Here is a 19,761-nt window from a genome sequence, read left to right as displayed (position 1 = left end):
TAAAGCCAACCAAACAGTTGATGACAAAAAGAAATTTTACAGCTTCATGAGGACTCTAGCCATGATGTGGATTTCTTAATTTCCTTCCATAAAGGGTTCCAAGGCTCAGTCACCAGCATAAAGGCCTTATTTCCATCTGTGTCATCTGTAATTACTGACATTTTTACCTATAATGCATATAGAGTAGTAAAGCAAACAAAACAAACAAGCTTCATTTATATTGCACACTACACTCTTATAGTGCTGCTATTCCACTTTTACTGCTCTGGCTGCCTCTCGTTGCATTCTGGGGTTTGTAGTTTAATGGAGAGGAATTTAGAATCCTCAGCCAGAAAGCTCAGGCCTCACCGAACTACAAGCCCCAGAGTGCAACGGGAGGCAGCCAGGGCAGTCAAAAGCGGAACAGCAGCACTATAAAGAGCGTAGTGCGGTAATCTAGATAGTGCTGCTATCCCGCTCTTTTACTGCTCTGGCTTGCCTCCCGTTGCATTGTGGGATTCGCAGTTCGAGGAGGGAGGCATTTAGACGCCTCAGCCAGAGCGCTCTTGGCTGAGGGGAACTCCAAGCCCCAGAGTGCAACGGGAGGCAGCCAGGGCAGTTAAAAAAAGTGGAACAGCGGCGCTACAAGAGTGCAGTGCGTTAGTCAAACACAACACACACAACGAACACGCCGCGCTCCCACCCACTTGAACCGGAACCGGTTTGGCCAAAGGCAGCTACTGCTGAGGGGGAAAGGCTGCGGTTGTTGTCGCCTCCTCCTCCTCCTCAGTCTCAGTGCAGGCGGCTGGAGGAGGAAGAAGAAGGAGGAAGAGGAGGAGGAAAGGGGGAGCCCCACAGCTCTTCTCCCCACAGCGTTCGGGGGAGAGGAGGAGGCGGAGGCGGAGGCGGAGGAGGCGGGCATGGGGCAGCCTGGGCTTTCGAGCAGCAGCAGCAGCAGCGGGAGCAGGAGGAAGGAGCCCAGGCGCCGCTGGCGGTGACTCCTCGCCTGCCTCTCCCTTTCCCTGCCGCCGTGGGCCTGCGCCCAGCCCTCCTCCGGAAAGATGGGCAACACGACCTCCTGCTGCGTCTCGTCCAGCCCCAAGCTGCGGAGGAATGCCCACTCCCGCCTGGAGTCCTACCGCCCCGAGGCCGAGCTCAGCCGCGAGGACACCGCCTGCAACCTCCAGCACATCAGCGACAGGGAGAACATCGACGGTGAGACAAGCAGAAAGAGAGAGAGGGAAGGAGGGGAGGGGAGGGGATGGGGGAGAGGGGGTCTCCCTCTCGCTCTCTGGAGCTATGTATATATATATGTATGTGTGTGTGTGTCTGTATCTGTCTGTCTGTATGGATATGTACGTCTGTCGATCCACTTGTCTGTGTGTCTCTCTATGTATATATGCATACATATGTGTGTATATATATGTGTGTGTGTGTGTATCTATATGGATATATATGTATGTCTGTCTAAATATCTGTGTGTGTGTGTGTGTATATATATATATATATATATATAAGCGTGTGTGTTTATATATGCATATATGTGCGTATGTATCTATGGATATGTCTGTCAATCTATGTGCGTCTCTATATATATACATATATATGTATGTATATTATGTTTATATATGCATATGTATGTATATGGATATGTATGTATGTCGATCTGTCTATCTGTATAAGTGTGTGTGTGTGTGTGCGCGCATATATATATGTATGTGTTTATATATGCATACATGTGTGTGTATCAATATGGATATGGATATCTGTCAGTCTGTCTATGTGTGTGTCTATATGCATATATATGTATGTATATATATATGTGGTGTGTGTGTTTAACATCTATATAGATGATCTGTATCTAACTAGCTGTGTATGCATATGCATATGTGTGTGTGTGTTTTTATATACATATATATGTGTGTGTATCTATATATGGATATGTCTTTCTGTCGATCTATCTTATCTATGTGTGTCTCTGTGTATGTGTATATCTATATCTATATGGATATGTCTGTCGATCTATCTTCTCTATGTGTGTCTCTTTATGTATGTATAGACGTACTGTACATATGCGTGTGTATATATCTATATGGATATGTATGTCTGTCGATATGTTTGTGTGTGTATATGTGTGTGTGTGTGTGTATATATATATATATATACATACTGTACATATGTATGCATATACTTACAGTACATATGTATGTCTCTGGGCATGTGCAGTGTGTCTTGTGGGACCTCCCCCTTTAATCTTAGGGTGTGAAGGCCTGTCTTGATGTCAGATTTGGGGTGCCTTTAAAGAGAAGCTAATTGTCAATGATGTATTATTATTATTATTATTATTATTATTATTACACACACACACAGAGCATGTGGATGTTTTGATGCCTCAAGCATGCAAATGTCTCTCTGGTTTCATAGGCTGGTGTGTGTAGGTGTGCAAAACATCTGCGTGCCCCAGATTTGAGTGCCTTATGATTCCTAGAGCTTCTGTAGGGACAGAAACATTGGAGGCCTTGGTTTTCTATGATTCTAGTCAGCCCGCTGCATTTGTGACTGTGACTTTTGTGGATTTGATTATTTGTGGATTTGATTAATATGCTCTGTAGGCATCTCTAGGTCCTCCAGCGCAACTCTGCTGGACATAGACCATAGGGTTGCCCTGGGGGACTTAGAGATTCCTAGAGAAAACACCTCTGGCAGATGTTGACCATAGAGTTGTGCTGGATGACTAGAGGTTCCTATAGAGGTGTATATGTATGTGTATGTATATACAGATGCACACACATATTTAGAGACTTGGTGTGGCTTATAGATTTGTGTGTTGGACTACAACTCTGGAGACCAGGACTCGCTTCCCTGCTTGGCCACGAAACCCACCGGTTGAGTCACATGCTCTCAGCCTCAGAGGAAGGCAAAGCCAAACCCCCTCTGCACAAATCTTGCCAAGGAAACCCCATGATAGAGTCACTTTAGGAACACCATAAGTCGGAAACGGCTTGAAGGCACACAACACAGCACACACACACATTGAAGCCTTCTCTTTCTTCTAGGGTGGTCAGTGTGCTTGTCTATGGGGAATGTTTCCTTAGAGCTGGGGCTCATGGTTCTTTGAGGTGTCCTAAGCTGTGAAAGAAGGTCCATATTTTATCCATTTCAGTAGTAATTTGCTGAGTCCAGTCATAAAACATTTTGGAAAGCACATTTCTTTCCCCTCTCCCACAACTGATAAAAGGAATAAGGAAAATCCCATCCTTCTCCACATATTAAAGGGCAGAAGAGGAATATCGCTTCTGTCTGTGGACAACTTGATGGGTGTTAACAGTAACTAGTTATCTCAGTGAGCTGGAGCCGTGTCCTGCTTATTTTCTCCCTCCTCAAATGTTTCTCTGTGTATCTTCTGAGAGACAGTGTGGTTTAGTGATTTGAGCACTGGGCGACAACTCTGAAGATCAGGGTTCAAATCACTGCTTGACCATAGAAACCAACTGGGTGAACTTGGGTAAGTCACACTCTCTCAGCCTCAGAGGAAGGCAACTTCAGCCCCCCTCTGAATAAATGTTGCCAAGAAAGCCCTGTTGATAGGTTCCCTTAGAGTTGTCATAAATCGAAAACGAACTTGAAGGCACACAACAACAAGGAATTTCCCAGCATTTCTACTCGCATCCTCCAATCCACATAATAGCGTGCTGTTACCAAGAGAAATATTCATCATTAGAATGAAGAAGGAGGAGTGTTTCCTGTACATTCCTGATTCCTTGTGGTAAACAGAAAGCAAGGAAGGCCCTAGAAAATGCTTTAGTACTGTACCTTTGTACTAAAATAGCCATGCCATCCATATACACATTCCTTCTTAGCAACATGGTAATTCCTGCTGTAAGAGGGAGAGCTATTCAAAGGGGGAGATGGTACTCAGTCTGTGTTTTTAAGGGAAAGAGATAAGGACTGCAGTCTTCTTCTTTGTACATCTTGGAGGTGAACTGAACTGAACTTTACTTTTCTCTGTGTGAGAACCGCTGAATAGCTTTTGCCCATTGCATCCATGCATCCACCCACATCAGTCCCACTTCCAATCTGTTGCAGGACTTGCTGGCATGCATGTGTTGCTCATGTATTTTGGCAGATGCACGCCTTATGAGGTTTTCAGATGCTCACATTTTCATGTGGAGCATCACCTGGGAAATTACTTTTGGGATGTGGTCATTCTGAGGTTGAATTTTCTTCTCGTGCTCCAGAGGGGAAAGCCTCTTAACATCCCTTTCTTGTCTCGTTAAAAAAATGCTTATTATAGCTAATGCAATATGTTCCCAGGCAACCAGTATTTTACTGAATCATCTTGTGTTACCATTTATGAGGGTATTGAAAAGAGAAAATCTGGTTTTATTCCTCCTTTTCAGTCCCAATACAGTGGGCCCTTGGTATCCGCTGGGGTTTAACATCTCTGACCACTCAAATTAATCACTAGCATGAGATAACCATTCTTCTGTTATATATTACAAAAGCCCCTAATTTATAATATTTCCTCTAACAAATTTACACAGTCCTGAAGACAAGGGAGCCAGCATGGTGTAGTGGTTTTTACATTGGACTATGACTGGAGAACAGAGTTCAGATTCTATCTCAGCCATGGAAACCCACTGGGTGAGCTTGGGCAAATCACACTCTCTCAGCCTCAGAGGAAGGCAAAGGCAAACCCCCTCTGAACAAATTTTGCTGAGAAAACCCTGTGATAGATCCTCCTTAGCATCGTCATATGTTGGAAACGACAAGAAGGCATGTAACAATAAGTTTATGCCTTCACCAGAACCAGTTGGCATAATGGATTATTTGAAAACTGTGAGGAGAATTTGATTTATCTGTCTAGTGTGTGTTCCCTGTATAGATTAATTGGGGGCAGTCAGTTCTTTTAAAATGTATGTTTGGGTGGATATGTTTGTATAAATAGAAACAGGTTGCTGAAATGCTGCTGTATGTTGGATTTTTTAAATGTTTTTATGTTCTTAGGGTTGATTTGCTATATTTACTCCTAAAAGGCATGGAGGTATTAGCTAGTATTGTTTATTTAGCAGTTCAAACCTATGCGTGTCTGCTCAGATGGTACATCCCATTATGTTCACTGGCTTTACTTTGAGAGAAGCATTCATAGGATTACAATTTACTAAATCATTTCATAAAAAGACTTGAATACTTCATGGAATTTTTTATCACTGAAGACCACAAATTGCTAGATGATAAGCAAGCCTTGCAGGCCTAAATATCCTACACCAGATCCTATCTGATCTTGGAAGCTAAGCAGGGTCAGCTTTGGTTAGTACTTGAATGGGAGACTGCTAATTGATACTAGGTATTGTGGGCTATATTTCGGAGGAAGGAACTGACAAAACCACCTCTTCAGTATTTCTTGGACAAGAAAACCCTATGAAATTCATGGGGTCTCCATAATTCAGCAAGCGAATTGAAAGCACAGAATGATTTGGTCAATGAAAACTGAAAGAACCAACAATTGATTAATTCTTATACTTTGACAGCAGAACTGTTCAGATTAGCAGTGAGTGCATTAGTATGACATGTTAGTGCAGGGGGAGACCTTGTCATTCATACAAGTACACTCAGTGAGTTTAGTACTGTATTTATTTTCTGCCATTTCCAAAGTAAAGTAGCAGTTCTGAAAATGTGATTTCTCTCTATATGTGCAATGTAATCTTCCGTCAATTAGTTTGATCCCTTGCCAAAGACACAGAGTGTTCAGGGTTCATGTTGAATGAAAGCAGAATTGTGGGTATGGCCTCTGCCTGGCTAATAAAGAAAGTGAACACATGGATTTTTTTAAACTAAGGAGATTAAAAAATGTTATAAAAATGGGTGGAGGGGGAGGAAAACACAGTGATGGGAAGAAATGCTAATTTTTTTTTACTTGAAATAGCAAGCTAACTTAAAATTATTTCCTGTTAATTATTAAGATCTTGCTGTTCATTTTATTTTATTATTTTTTGTTAACCTAATACATTACTTCTCTGTCTTTGATATTAATATATTTGATATAGGTACAGCTTCTTGAACCTTGCTTTTTATTAAGCAGACAGAAAGGAAATTAATCTTTGTCTCTCAGCCACAGTGCTGGGTATTTCTCATTCTTCAGTCAAAATCACTATTGGAGATTCCCTGGGTAGAGAGAGATAGAAGATAGATTGCCCAACACAGTAAGACAGTTCCTTTTCCTTATGCAATTGTTTTGAAAGCATATGATATGAAGGGCTGAATGTTTGATCTTCTGATTCTTACATTCCTTTAAGGGCAAGTAGGTTTTAACTTAAAACGTCCAAGATGTTCCCATGAAGGAGGGTTTTGACTAACTGTGCCCTTTTATTCAAGTTACTTTTTATGGCAGTTCATAAAAGCTGAGTGACACAGTTCAAGAGAGAAATCACTGACAATAACATTCAGGTTAAAGTTGGTGGCAGATTTACAAAGTATTATATTTAAGTGATATTTCACATCAGTCAGACTTGTGTGTGGTCCAGTTAACAACTGGTTGTGCTAAACCAGACATTGCTGACTTAATTCCCAGCATTCTTCGTGGTTGAAGACTGATGGGGGTTGCAGTCAAACTTGTGGAGGGCTAAAAGTTTCTTACTTCTGTGTAAAACAAATACAAGCCTTCTCAGCCTTTTTCTGATGGCAACTGTGGTATGAGGTTTTTTTGTTTGTTTGTTTTTTAGTTCCACCTATCTCCAGAAAATGGGAGTCCAGGCAGTTTACAACAAGAGTTAACCGAAAAAGTACAGATAAAAACACAAAACGTTGTAATACTGAAACAAAATTAAACACAATTATAATGTTAAAACATGATTATATTAAAAGCAGTTTTAAAAGCATGTTATGTTCCATTAATTAGGAGATTGGTGGTGCTAAGAACTGGCTGAGCATCCTCTTGATCTTTCAGATGCTCCTTTCTCATGATCCTGTTTGGCTGCAGCACTGTCAAATTAATGTTTTAAGATTGGGTGCAGAGCTTTTTGGGCTGCTATGAGGTCATGTTGCGCTGATGTCACAAGCTGCTCCAGGATGTTTTAGTCATAGAGCATTGCCAGATGTGTTGCTTGTGGAGTTGGCAGGAAACCATGCGTAGTGTAATAATTTGAACTCTGATATCTTTCTTCCTTGACTCTGGCAGTGAAGCACTAATTCTGCTAGATCACATCTTTCATTGTCAATTCCAGATGAGAAAACTGTATCCCGTGTAACTCTGTGGCTAATAAAACCCATCCAACCCTCCTTTTTATGCCATGTTGGTTGTGTGCTAAATTTTCTCTGTGTGGTAGATGAACTCTTTACAGGGGATTGTTTTTCAAAATGATTTATTTGCTAGACAGGGTAGTATACGTATTTTCTTTAGCCTTGTATGTGGGAACCTTCCATGTAGGGCTGAACTAGACAACAGCTTTTAGACCTCCTGAGAAGACATGGGACTAAACCAGGAGTGGGAATCATGTGTGTCTCCAGATGATGTTGGGTTGAGGCTTCCAGCATTGGTTACCATGCTGGCTAGGGCTCTTGGGAGAAACAACTGGAAAACTGTATGATTCCCAGTCTAGGTAGAACTCTGATTGTGTTCTCTGACCCCCCAGTAGATAGTAGGATAGATTCAGGATTTCACACTACACAGTTACAGTATTACATTCTACTTTACCTGCCATGGCTGCATTGTAAGGCATCGTGTGTTTTGTAGTTTCATGAGGCATTAGAGTTCTCTGGCTGAGAATTTTAAATACCCCTCCCTAAAATTGTACAACTGAGAACTAAAGCCAGAATTGTAAGCCATTATATTCCCCATCACCATGTATGAATGTGAGAGCTGGACAATGAAGAAGGCTGACAGAAAGAAAATAGACTCATTTCTGATGTGATGCTGGAGAAGAGTATTATGGATACTGTGATTAGCCAAAAAGACCAACAAATGATGAAAATGAGGCTGTTATTCTTTGGCCACATCAGGAGAAGGCATGGCTCATTAGAAAAGGTGATAATGCTAGGGAAGGTAGAAGGCAGCAGAAAGAGAGGAAGTGTCTTAGATATTATTTCAGTTGCAAATCTGGTTCAGATTGGTAGGAAAGCTGGGAATAAATATACTGTTGTATTGTAATTTTGAAAAAGAATGTCAAATATATTTGGAAAGGGATAGGTACATGCATGTCATGAGAACATGCTGAGATTTATATATTGATATGAGCCAGAGTACACCTTGTTATGTGAAGCACTACAGCCATAAGGCAACTCTGCTGGACTTTGTGCCAAAAATGACATGTTGCTCTGGGGCCCTGGGGGTAACAGTGGTCTGAAATCTTCATTTTTCCACGTATCTGTTGTAAAAGTCTGTCTCTTAAAACAATTCTGGGCACAGAATTGCAGAGTACAGTAGTGCTATCATTTGAGAATGCTCCACACTCTGTGTAAAAAGTCAAGGGAATTCTTGTATGTGTATACTTACTATTGGTGTTTATTGAGGTGCAAAATCATATGGTAGAATTTATTGAGCTGTGAAAATGGTTTCATTTTCTGGCACATTGTTTGAAGCGCCTGTATTCCAGTTTCTCCCCCATCATGAAGAATTGCATATTTGTAACATGCTACACTGTAAGGCACAAATGCTTATGACATGAAATGTTATTAACACACAAACTATTTAAAATTCACTGAAAGTCTTTAATTTAACCCACAGAAAAGCAGTAGCTAGAAAGCCACTTCTTAAAGCAGCTTTCATCCCCTTGTTTGTAATGATCTTTATACAACAATTGCTCTGAGAGCCAAAGATCTTCACCAACTTAAACTGCAGCTTTCATTCATATAGGAAGCAGCAGTAAAAGGGAAGTATGATTGAAGATATCTACTGATTCTAAAAGAGGGTTATTGACCCTTTATTGTTTTTGTTTGCTGCTGAGTGACTGTGCTGTGCATCTGAATAACAGAACAGCAATACCTAAATTATTATTTAATGTGTTATGTCTTTGCTCATGGAGATGTAGGTTACATCCGAGAGATTATATATGATGGCACGCAGTTTCTGCCAAGTCTTGGAGAGTCAATATGGAGAAAACAGGGAAGTTGAAGAATGAATGGGGTAGCAAATTAATACCAGACCAGAGTTCTTTGTTTTCCCTGTGAAGTTTCCCTTGTGCATTTCTGATTCAGCAATTTATGGGTCTGGTGTCTGTTAGCACGTTGTTCTTGCATTCCAGAAACCTCTTTGCAGTTTTCATATAATCAGAAACAGGATTCATGTTGTTTGTTTCTGTCCCTTTGCATGTTACAATAGATATAGATGCTTGTACACACAATTCTGCCACTTTACATTAAGCTTTCTTGCTGAGTTAAAAGAATTTAAGAGAAGGGAGAGAAACCAACTTAAATTTGGAATCAGTTAGGAATTTCCTTTCAATAGCCATTCATTTTAAATTAAAAGGGCCTAGCGCTGCTTTTTACTTGACTATAGGTTTTGGAAGGACGGTTAAGACAAAGCTTCTTCTTAAGCTGAATTAATTCATGGACTAACAAGCAAGGGCTAAAATATATTCTGTTTTCTTTGCAGAGAGTTTGCATTTTGCTCTGAGCAAGGTTATTGTCAGGCTGTAAAGAACAGTGATGCCATTTTCTGGGGAATTCCCTGGAATCCAGGGAATTTAATTAATTTCTTTCTGGGGATTTTGACTGAATAATAGTAATATATATTGGGGAATTCCGGGGATTTTGGATTTTGGTAAAACATTCCAGGGGATATCTTCGAGGCTTGTTGGCAACACTGGTAAAGAAAGCTAAACTGACATTTCTCTTTTCTTTTGTGTTGGAATAGTCTTTTACTTGGGAGTAAAGATAGTTTGGGAGCCAGAAGGACAACTCCCGGGTCCTTCCTCTTTTCCTGTGGCAGAGCTCTGTATTTCTGAAAACTTTGGTCTTCAGGATAGCTTTAGTTGTTCAAGGTATTGGTGTTTTTGACCATTCTGTGTTTCCTGTTTCCTTGGTTTTTGCCTTCCCCCAGCTGTGCATTTATTGGCTCTTGACAGCCACTTCTGTGTTGTCCTTCATTCTCCTCTGCCATCTTAGTTTTCCAGTAATAAGTTGAGATTCTGTAAAATTTCCTGCTAAAATATTGTTCCTAAATCCATTGGCTTGGACCCAGTCATCCATAGAAGATGCTTATTCATATTAATAGAACTAAAGATAATCATGACTAACAAATCCTTCATTTACTAACATATACAGTACTCAGTTAGTCCTTAATCCAGTTGTCAGTGCCTACTAGAGTAGGCCCCTTGATGGAATGGGAACATGGTATGGTACCACTTGCATAAGTTCCTTTGAATCAGTGAATCTCTTCTAATAAGAATTATTGATCAGAGTTAAGCCTTACATTATTGGTAGGTTCAGCCTGTTTATTGCTTTTCCAGGGTTATTGGTGTGTTTATTAGCTTGGCAGTTCCAGCCACTCTGCTAAGATTATTATGCATGCTGAAATTTCAAACAAACAAAATGCTTGTTATAACTTTAAAGCCTTATGCTGCTTGGGTCCCCACTACCTTATCAGAAAGGCGATGTCTCCCTGGACATGAGAGAGAGCCTTCTTGATGTCTGCTCCCAGGTTGTGAAATTCCCTCCTGTGAGAAATTTGGTTGACCCTCTCTTTCCTTTTCCTTTCCTTTCGCTGGCATGGCAAACACCCTTTTATTCAGGCAGGCCTTTGGTTTATAAATTTGTGGCAGAAGGGCTATTAATGGGGTTGTGTTTTCAGGGAGGCCACCACCTTGAGCCTGCAGGATATAAGCAGAACAGTGGAGAATGGAGTCTTGGAGATGTCTCATCCACAGTTAACAACAGCAAGAAAACCTTGACTTGGGTGGGAAGGTAGAATTTTATTTGTTGCTCTCCCTCAAGACCAAAATGTCTGGGACTGGCCCTATTTAGATGTATGACGTCTCTGTGCTATTTCTCTCAATATCTTCTAGAACAGTGTGGTACAGTTTTGTTCCTTCGAAACTTTGCAGTTTGTGTGTGAGTTCACTGAGATAAACTAACTTACGTATCAGTGAGAAAGGAATTGATGTCACAGATGTGCAGAATGTATTATTGTACAGTGAACTCAGCTTATGTTGACTGTATTTGCCAAAAAGGCCAATCTGACCTTTGACCCAAGTCATAATTGCCTTTCTCCCCTTAACTAGATAATATGATTGCATTAAGGGCTAAATATCATCCTGTGGCAATGAATTATTGTTTCCTCTTCATGCTTAATGAAGATAGTGGCAGAACTTGGATCTTATTTTCACATTCTCCTCTTAGTTTGTGAAGGCCACAGCTCTGAGAGGGAATGAACAAATGCTGCTGTACTGAAACTATATGACCGATGTGTAGGTCCAGAATCAAGAAACTCTATTACCAGGTGATTGTTTTACCTTGGGATCAATGAATGAATTGGTTGTGAATTCTGGAAATGATGTCTGCATCTACTGTTGACTTTAGTGGGGGCTTGGATAGACATATGTCCTCAATGGCAATGTGAGAATCAGTCCACTTGGGTTATAGTGAATTTGGGAAACAACATTTTGGGTGAAGCACCCTTTTGTCTTCTGCTTTGTGTCATACTGCTGCTACCATTCTTTTTGTTGTATTTCTTTGTTTCCAAGATATGATGACACTATGATGTCCCTGTCATAGTATTTTCTTGGCAAGATTTGTTCGGGGGGAGGGTTTGCATTGCCTTCCTCTGAGGCTGAAAGTGTATAGTTTGCCCAGGGTCATCCAGTGGATTTCAACTGTCCTAATCCAGAACTCAAACCACTATACTGGCTCCTATCATTCTGTACCTCATCTGTGGCATCACTAGGGTTGGTGCCACCAATATCATATGCACAGCCTACATGTATTTACATATATATACCTTCATGTGGTTGAAGTGAAAATTTGGTAAAATATAATGTTTTAAAACAAAATTTTAAAAGAATACTCATTTTTTAAAAAATGTAATAATTACAAAAAATTAAGTTAAAATTTCATTATTTTTTTTTAAAAAAACTGGGGCCTCTACTTTCTCCTCCCACTTAGCTTCACCCCACTTACACTATCCAGCATTTTAAAGGGACACAGGAGATTGCTGCAGCCTATTTCTGCTAAAATGCCAGTGTTTGAGGAGAATGATGTCACCCCCTCCTTTTCAGATGTCACCTGGTGTGGTTTGCACCCCCATAGTAATGCCACTGACTCCAACCTTTCTCAACTGGGTGCCCTCCAGATGTATTGAATTACAACACACATAAATAAATCCCAGCAAACATGGACATTAGCTATGCTGGCAGCTGCAGTCCACCATGTTTGAGAGGATATCAGGATGGGGGAGGTTGATGTACCCCAAGGCTGGAATTACTTCTGAGTCTGAACTCTCCCCACCCACTTTAACAAATAGGAATATTCACTGTTCCTTGGTAAGAAGTGTTGGGGATTTTGATGAGTCAGGAAGGTGGTAAGTCCTGGGAAGTATGTGGTCAATAAAACCTTTCAGATCAGACTTCTTTACACAATTAGATACTAGTACTGAGCCTGAAGCAAGATTGCCAGATGGCTGATTAAAATACCAGTTCTGCTCTTAATTTTTCTCTGCTCTTTGCTGTTATTTGATATTCCTGTCCTTAACAGTGCTGGAATGGACCCTGAGAGCTGTCTAGTCAGCCCCCTGCTGTGCAGTCTATAATCATTCATGAGGCTCACGCTTCTGTTTCCTTCAGCTTTGTTCCATTCTTTTACCATTCATTTGAAAATTGAAAACCAGAGCTAAATTCCATGTAATTGGTTCTTAGGCTTTAAAGGTCTAGGTATTTCTGATTATGAATCATAAGAGGTATAAGAAGCAACAGCAGCAGCAGTTTTGATCAGATGGGGGAGTTTTATCTGACCAGAAGCTGGAGGCTGGATATCCCTGCTGTAAGCCCGTGTACAAAAACTATATTACCTCTGCATTTTTGGACAGTATCTAGTGCACCAGAACTGAACACACATTCAGCATTTAGTATTGGACTCAGAACCAAAAATATAAATTGTACTAGGGAGCAGGAAAAGGTTTGTAAAATGGTAGTAGATGTTTATTCAAATCAGGAAAACCTGCATACAGCAGTTTGTCTCTGTTTCAATGTCTCTGCCATGAAGGATCAGTTTCTTGCCTATTGCTTTTGGAAGAGGATGGCTGTACTCTGGTATGCCAGTAATAACATAAAATATATGAGACTCCTTACCATCTTCGTACTGAAGAGAATTGTTTCTACTTAGGAGAAAGGGATCTATATCTCTTCCCCTGCCCCACATTCAAGGACTTGTGTATTTAGATTTCACAGGAGTTCATATCAATTGCATATTTTTTGTCATCTGTTCCAGGGTGACACTACCCAGGGCTTTTCATTCCTATTATCCTACCCCCACCCTGTGCTATGCAGCATTTGAACTAACAAACAGTATTCACATTGATAAAGCTGACTATGGCGCGTTACAGACCGCCGGATTGCGGCTGTCTGCTGCTGCCGCCAGTTGCTGCGTCAGGGAACCGCAGCAGCCAAACGGTGCGGTTCCCGGACGCAGCAAATAAGGAGCGCGAAAATCACGCTCCTTCCTGGGTCCCGGATGTGACACTGCGAGGCGCTAGTCGCGCACTCGCGGCATCATATCTAGGGCGTGACGTGCGGATGCAGAGCGTCCGCTATGTAAAGATGGCAGCCCCCATGTGGACAGGCGGCACCATCTCTTATGCGCTCCGCGCGTACTAGGGTTGGGGGCCATGAGGAAGAGATGGCTCTTCTTAACCCTAGTACGCGCGGAGCGCGTACTATGCGCGCGTTTGTAACGCGCCTATGACTTTTTGCAAAGCAGGCTGCTTTGCACAAGACTGCACATTGTTTAGATGGTCATTTTGAAAGTGGTTTTATTTTCGTATCATAAGGGAGAACCCTGTGTGTGCACGCATGCACCTTCAGTGCAATCCACTAAATACTTCTGCTATACTTGCATTTCAGTTAGGTGTGCCTGGTGAGTTATATCTTTAATCAGAGTATTACGTTGGCATAATCTCCCAGGTCCTGCTGCAGACTTGTTGACCTCCTTTAATGTCTTACAGTCAATGAGACATGTTTGAAAATAAGATTTCTCCATCCTTTCTGTTATTTTTTAATTCTTCTTTTAAGACATTTGGGCTTTGATGGTAATGCTTTTAGGCACTTTTACTCATTGTTTTATCATACAATCATAATGGAAACAAGAAGAAATGAATAAGAAATACCCTCTTTACTAGTCAGTTACAGAGAGTGGGCTTGAACAGCTTGATGAAGTTTTGATTCCCTAAATATTTTCTTGCTGTATTTGTTGTTTTTGAATTTTAGGAACCTAGTGTCATGTTTGATGCCCTTCTTCAGTATACTTGATGGAAAATCCATCAGAGGTGTCTTCTTTGCAAAGGCATTTGAAATTGGTGAGAGCTGTGTCAGATAGGCAGTGCATATCTCCATTTCATACCAGTTTCTCAGAGATGTGTTTATTTTGTCTGATTTTTTTCTTGGTTCAGCCCTATACATTATAAGGGCCTGTCTTCTTCCACTATTTCATGGGACATGCACAGATCCTAATTATTCCACCTTGTCAACAGTATTCTGTCATTCTGGCATGCATATATCACATGCATAGAAAGAGCACAACCACATCAAATTTCAAAAGTAATTTATCATCTGGGAATGATTTTGAGAAATGAACCTAGGACCTTCTGTATGCAAACAGTATTCTTTGCCACTGAGTCCTTCCCCCAAACAAAGATAGGCTTGCATTTTTACCTGCCAAGGTGAGTGTGCTAGTGCTCTCTGATCAGGGTGAAAAGCACCAGCCTAACTCCTGGTCCTGGAACCTCAGAAGTGGGTGAAGGATCCTTCTGGCAGTTGCACTGTGAACCTAGCTCCCATCTCAGTTTCAAGGCTGAAAGGAAGTTGGAGAGTGTTGTGGCCAACTCTTTTGCCAAGGTGGTTGGCATATTTGCTGTATTGCCCAACTGGCTTCCCTTGTTAGACTTTTCTGGTCAGGCTGGAACTCTGACTGGTTTGAGCCAAGACACTGAAATGGACAGAAGATAGGCAGCTTATCTTCTCTGTCTGCTGCTGAAATTTTATATTGTTTTCAGGTTATGTGAAATTCTTGCTTATAGGTTATATGACATCCTGGAATTACGCCCCCCCCCCCAGGCCCTCAATCTAACATGGAACAAAAAATGGCACACATCTCTTCTCTGCAACACTGCTCCTCGCCCCTTGTGTGAAGAGTGGTAAAACTGCCCAAATTGTCTTTGTTGATTCCAGGGACTGCCTTCAGAATATTCTGTTACTAGCAGCCATTCTGATAGGCATCTCTCCCTTAGTCTCAGTTAGAACTTGGTGTATTAGCTTGGAGTACCTGCTAAAAGAGATTACATTCTAGCCAGTGGAATAAATTGCTTTATTTGACAGGAACTAGTAGAAATTGCTTCACTGCAAAGACATAAAAATAAAAAGCATGAACTTTCTTTGAGTTTCTGTTATTGTTAAGGGGTGGAGGTTTTAATACCTTTATGTTCCCAAGGCAATTGCTGAAGAGACAAGCAGGATAAGTAGATACTTTCAGTATGTAGCCTTTATGCAGATTTAACATTATAAGATTAGATTGCACTCATTTACAGTGGTATTTATTTCTCAGTAAGCATGTATAGGATCATACCACTAGTTGGTGTTTGTTGTTGCCAAAGGCTGCTGACAAAGAAAACATACCTAGCAGTATATCCAGAGTCTTTCACCAATTCCTACTCTGGCACCTCATCTGGCATGGAAATGCCACGTGATATGGAGTCACAAAGTTTGTGCCAGCAAAATTCAAGTTATAACATATTCTAGCAAACTGAAAGACTTGGGGCCTCACCCCAGTGGTGCACGTCGTCATGTCTGCTGTCCAAGGACCAGCTAGCTAAGTACAGAGAGGATCTTCAATTGAAGATTGGCCCTTATGTGACAAATTGCCCTCTGTAGCAGTGGGATTAATGATGGTGTGAAATAGTTCTAATCTGCATTGGTGGAAGGATTACTAAACCAATGCCATTGCTGGTCTTCAGGGTATACCTTGGTTAGCAAACACTTATAGCCAAATTAGGTGGCACACCTATATGTTTAAAGCTAGATTTATCAGTATCTCACTGAAAGAAATATGAGGAAGGATGTAATTCGAGCATGAGAGACACATTTGAAGACTGCATGTAGCATTTATTAATGCATTTTCATCTTATTCCTTCCAGGTGATATACATGGCTCACCCCTCAAAACAGTTGTGTGAGTTAGGTTAGAAATGATGACTGACCACATGATCACCATGTGAATTTCACAGGCAAGTGTGATTTGATCTTTGAATTTGTGCAGCTCTATCAAACACACCAGTTCTATGCAAACTACTATATTGCCTCGCCAACCAGCCAGGCTATCTATCTGACATGGCTGTATATAACCCAATGGCAATAGTAGAAGTAGACTCTAGGGTGGTAAAATGCAGACAGTGGGAAAGCTTACTATGTGACGTCTCCTCTCAAACAGTGGTTTTCTACTGGAGGGAGATTTTCCAGTAGAAAATAATCCTACCTGGAACTCTAGATGGCTACTGCCAGTCAGTGTTGACACTATTGAGCTGTTTCATCCTCTTGTGTGTAAAGTAGCTTCCTATGTTCCTGTGGAGTCCATTCATAGGACTTGGGAGCCACATCAGCTGTATACTTTAGGTGGCCCCACACCAGTAAAGAAAGCACAGTACTCAAGCATTAAAAGCCTCTTCCTTGGAAACTAGTCAATTGCCAAAAGCTCACCTGAATAAGAATTGTCTTTACTTGCTACTGGTATAGCAACAGAGAAGAAATAAGTCTAGCCTCCCATGCAAAGGAGTACGACAGCCTGGAAGCAACCACCAAGAAAGCCTTTTCTTTTGTCCTTACCACATGTGCCTCTGAGGATGGCAGGACCCAGGTGAAAAGGGCTTCCACCATAGAGCACAAAGTTTAGGCATGCTAATATGGGATAATGCGACTCTAAACTCTAGTCTTTTCCTCTCTGATGAAGAAGGATATCAGACTAATGGCTATGAATTGCACTGAGGGAAGCAAATATTTTTCCATTTTCTCTGGTGATATTTATCTGTGTTTGTATCTATAACTTTATTTACAGCTATGCCTATATCTATATCGGTTTAGTTTTGTTGTTAGAGTTAATGGATTAGTTCAGATGTCACACTATGATTTGATGCTATATAAATGAGTTGTGTAGTCATGTGTGTTCTCCTCTTCTTGGCACTTTTTTGATTTCCCTTCCCACTTTTAATTATTTATTCCCTTCCCACTTTTAATTAGGTATCAAATCTTTGTTTGTCATTCAGATACAACACCAGGCTATGATTTGCTGTGGTAGTTCGAGCATTGGACTGTGACTCTAGAGTCTGGGGTTTGAATCCTGGCTCAGCCATGGAAACCCACTGGGTGCCCATGGTCAAGTTGCACACTCTCAGCCTCAGAGAAAGGCAAAGGTAAACAAATCTTGCCAAGAAAACCCCATGACATGTTCACACCATAAGTTAAAAGTGACAGCATACAACAAGACACGTCTGCACAGGACTATTCAGATTCATAGGCTGGAGTTTACCATTGGTGTTTGAGAGTTTTCTGTGATTGGCCAGGGCCTGGCAATCTTCCCTTTAAAACTAATTTGAACCTGTTACTCATTATAATGTTTGAAAAGTAATTTGCTGTTGTTACTCACTTAAGTGTTTTAAGGAGAAAAATAGCTTGCTGCTTTAATTCATTGTGTTTTTCATTATTATTATTATTATTATTATTATTATTTTGTTGTTGCTGCTGTTTTATGCCTTCAAATCATATCTGACTTATGATGAACCTATCATGGAATTTTCTTGGCAGAGTTTGTTCGGAGGGGGATTTCCCTTTGCCTTTGTCTGAGGCTGAGACAGTGTAACTTGCCCAAAATCACCCAGTAGGTTTTCATGGTAGCTCTCATCCGTGTTACAGGCTCCTTTTATAAAGAGTGGGATGGCATCTTCTAGGAAAATAATGTTTATTACCCCATTAAAACTGAACATATTGATTAGGGTTAATTTAAGAGGAGACTCTGAACATGCTGACTGTATCATACATAGTTTCTTGGATGTAGTAGATATGCAAAGAATGAAACCATTGCTTGTTTTTTTAAAAAAAATATTATACATTGCCTTGAATCCTGTGCTGGGAGAAAAGTGGGATATGAAGTAAATCAATCAATTAATCACGCCTTTCTCCAATTTAAATTAAAAGGTTTCATTCTTGCCTTATTAATGTCCTTTCATAATTTCTTTAGTATGACCTTGTGCTTAAAGCTCTCACTTCTTCTTATGGGGACAATTTCCATTAGCTAATGATTCTGTGCAGAGAAAATGAACTTCTGTGAGCAAAGGGCTTCTCTTTACAGGTGTCTCTGTTGTGCTATTTTAATTATCTTCCCCACAAACCCTAACTGGCATTATTTGAAGTGAGGAAAAGCAAGTTTTGTTGATTAATAAATAACTTCTTTATGGAGAATTGTCTAAAGGTATTTAAGGGAGGATCGCCTAAAGGTCTGGTTTTGAGGGTTGCCCCCTTCAGGGGTCTGGGATTCAGCTTTACTCACCATACTACGTAGTGTACAAATATTTTTTAAAAATGTAATGTTAAAGTGAAAGTGTGTATGTTGTTTGCCTTCAAATAGTTTCTGACTTATGGCGAAGCTAGAGCGACCCCATCATGGGGTTTTCTTGGCAAGATTTGTTCAGAAGAGGTTTGCCATTGCCTTCCCCTGAGGCTGAGAGCATGTGACTTGCTCAAAGTCATCCACTGGTTTGCATGGCAGAGCTGGGAACCAAACCCTGGTCTCAGAAATCGTAGTCCAACACTCAAACCACCACACCATCCTGGCCAACATTTATTTGGACACTTTAGGACACCATTTTACTACACCAATGTAAATAATGGGACTTGAGCATCCATGGATTTTGGTATCCATGGATAACTAAACCCCAGCGGATGGATACCAAGGGCCTGCTGTATTTTGGCAATCCTGAGTGAATGTAGACCCAGAAGAGGCCTGTTTTGAGACAAGAAATGGACAAGAAGCATCTTCTGCTCTTTTCCTGTTATATGAAAAAGGCCTTTCCTGGGCCTTAAACATGGTAAAAATGCCTCCAAGCTCCACAGAGAACATTTAGTAACAACCCCCTCCTTTTTTTTTCAGGGGTTGTAACAGAAGAGACAGTAGTGTGTGCCAGTGTGGTATAGTGGTTTGAGCATTGGACCATGACTCTGGAGACCAGAGTTCAGCCATGCAAACCCACTGGGTGACCTTGGGCAAGTCACACTCTGTCAGCCTCAGAGGAAGAGAAAGGCAATCCCCCTCTGAACAAATCTCATAATAGGTTAGCCTTAGGGTCATCATAACTCCTGCAACTAACAGTGATGGGTTGTGGCAGGCCTGTAATGCAGCCTCCTAGCCTTCCACAGTTACTCACGCCCTGCTATAGGACAACTGCAGGACACTTGCAGATCATACCTGCTAACAGGCTGCCCAACATACATTCATTAACAAAGATTGCAGTCCTATACACATTTATTTAAGAATTCTTGAACATATATTGTGCTTGTGTCTGGGTATATTTTCATAGGATTGGTTTATAAATTTCTGA

The 19,761-nt window shown here is 40.9% G+C and overlaps 1 protein-coding gene across 2 annotated transcripts in view; it reads left to right on the top strand.

Moving 5' to 3' along the window:
- The first annotated feature begins 493 nt into the window (after window positions 1-493).
- Window positions 494-19,761, top strand: part of CCNY (cyclin Y) — a 121,985-nt gene continuing 102,717 nt past the window's right edge. Inside the window, exon 1 of one of the 2 annotated variants that reach the window (XM_042475427.1) lies at window positions 494-1,194. In XM_042475427.1, the coding sequence (XP_042331361.1) occupies window positions 1,041-1,194 (154 nt within the window). In that variant the 5' untranslated portion in view covers window positions 494-1,040. The remainder of the gene's footprint in view (window positions 1,195-19,761) is intronic. The other variant, XM_042475426.1, reaches the window with a different exon arrangement.

Source organism: Sceloporus undulatus, chromosome 6 (assembly GCF_019175285.1).
Source record: "Sceloporus undulatus isolate JIND9_A2432 ecotype Alabama chromosome 6, SceUnd_v1.1, whole genome shotgun sequence".
In the NCBI taxonomy this organism is placed as follows: Eukaryota; Metazoa; Chordata; class Lepidosauria; order Squamata; family Phrynosomatidae; genus Sceloporus; species Sceloporus undulatus.
Note: the sequence above shows the minus strand (reverse complement) of the source record. Positions and strands in the feature narration are given on the sequence as shown.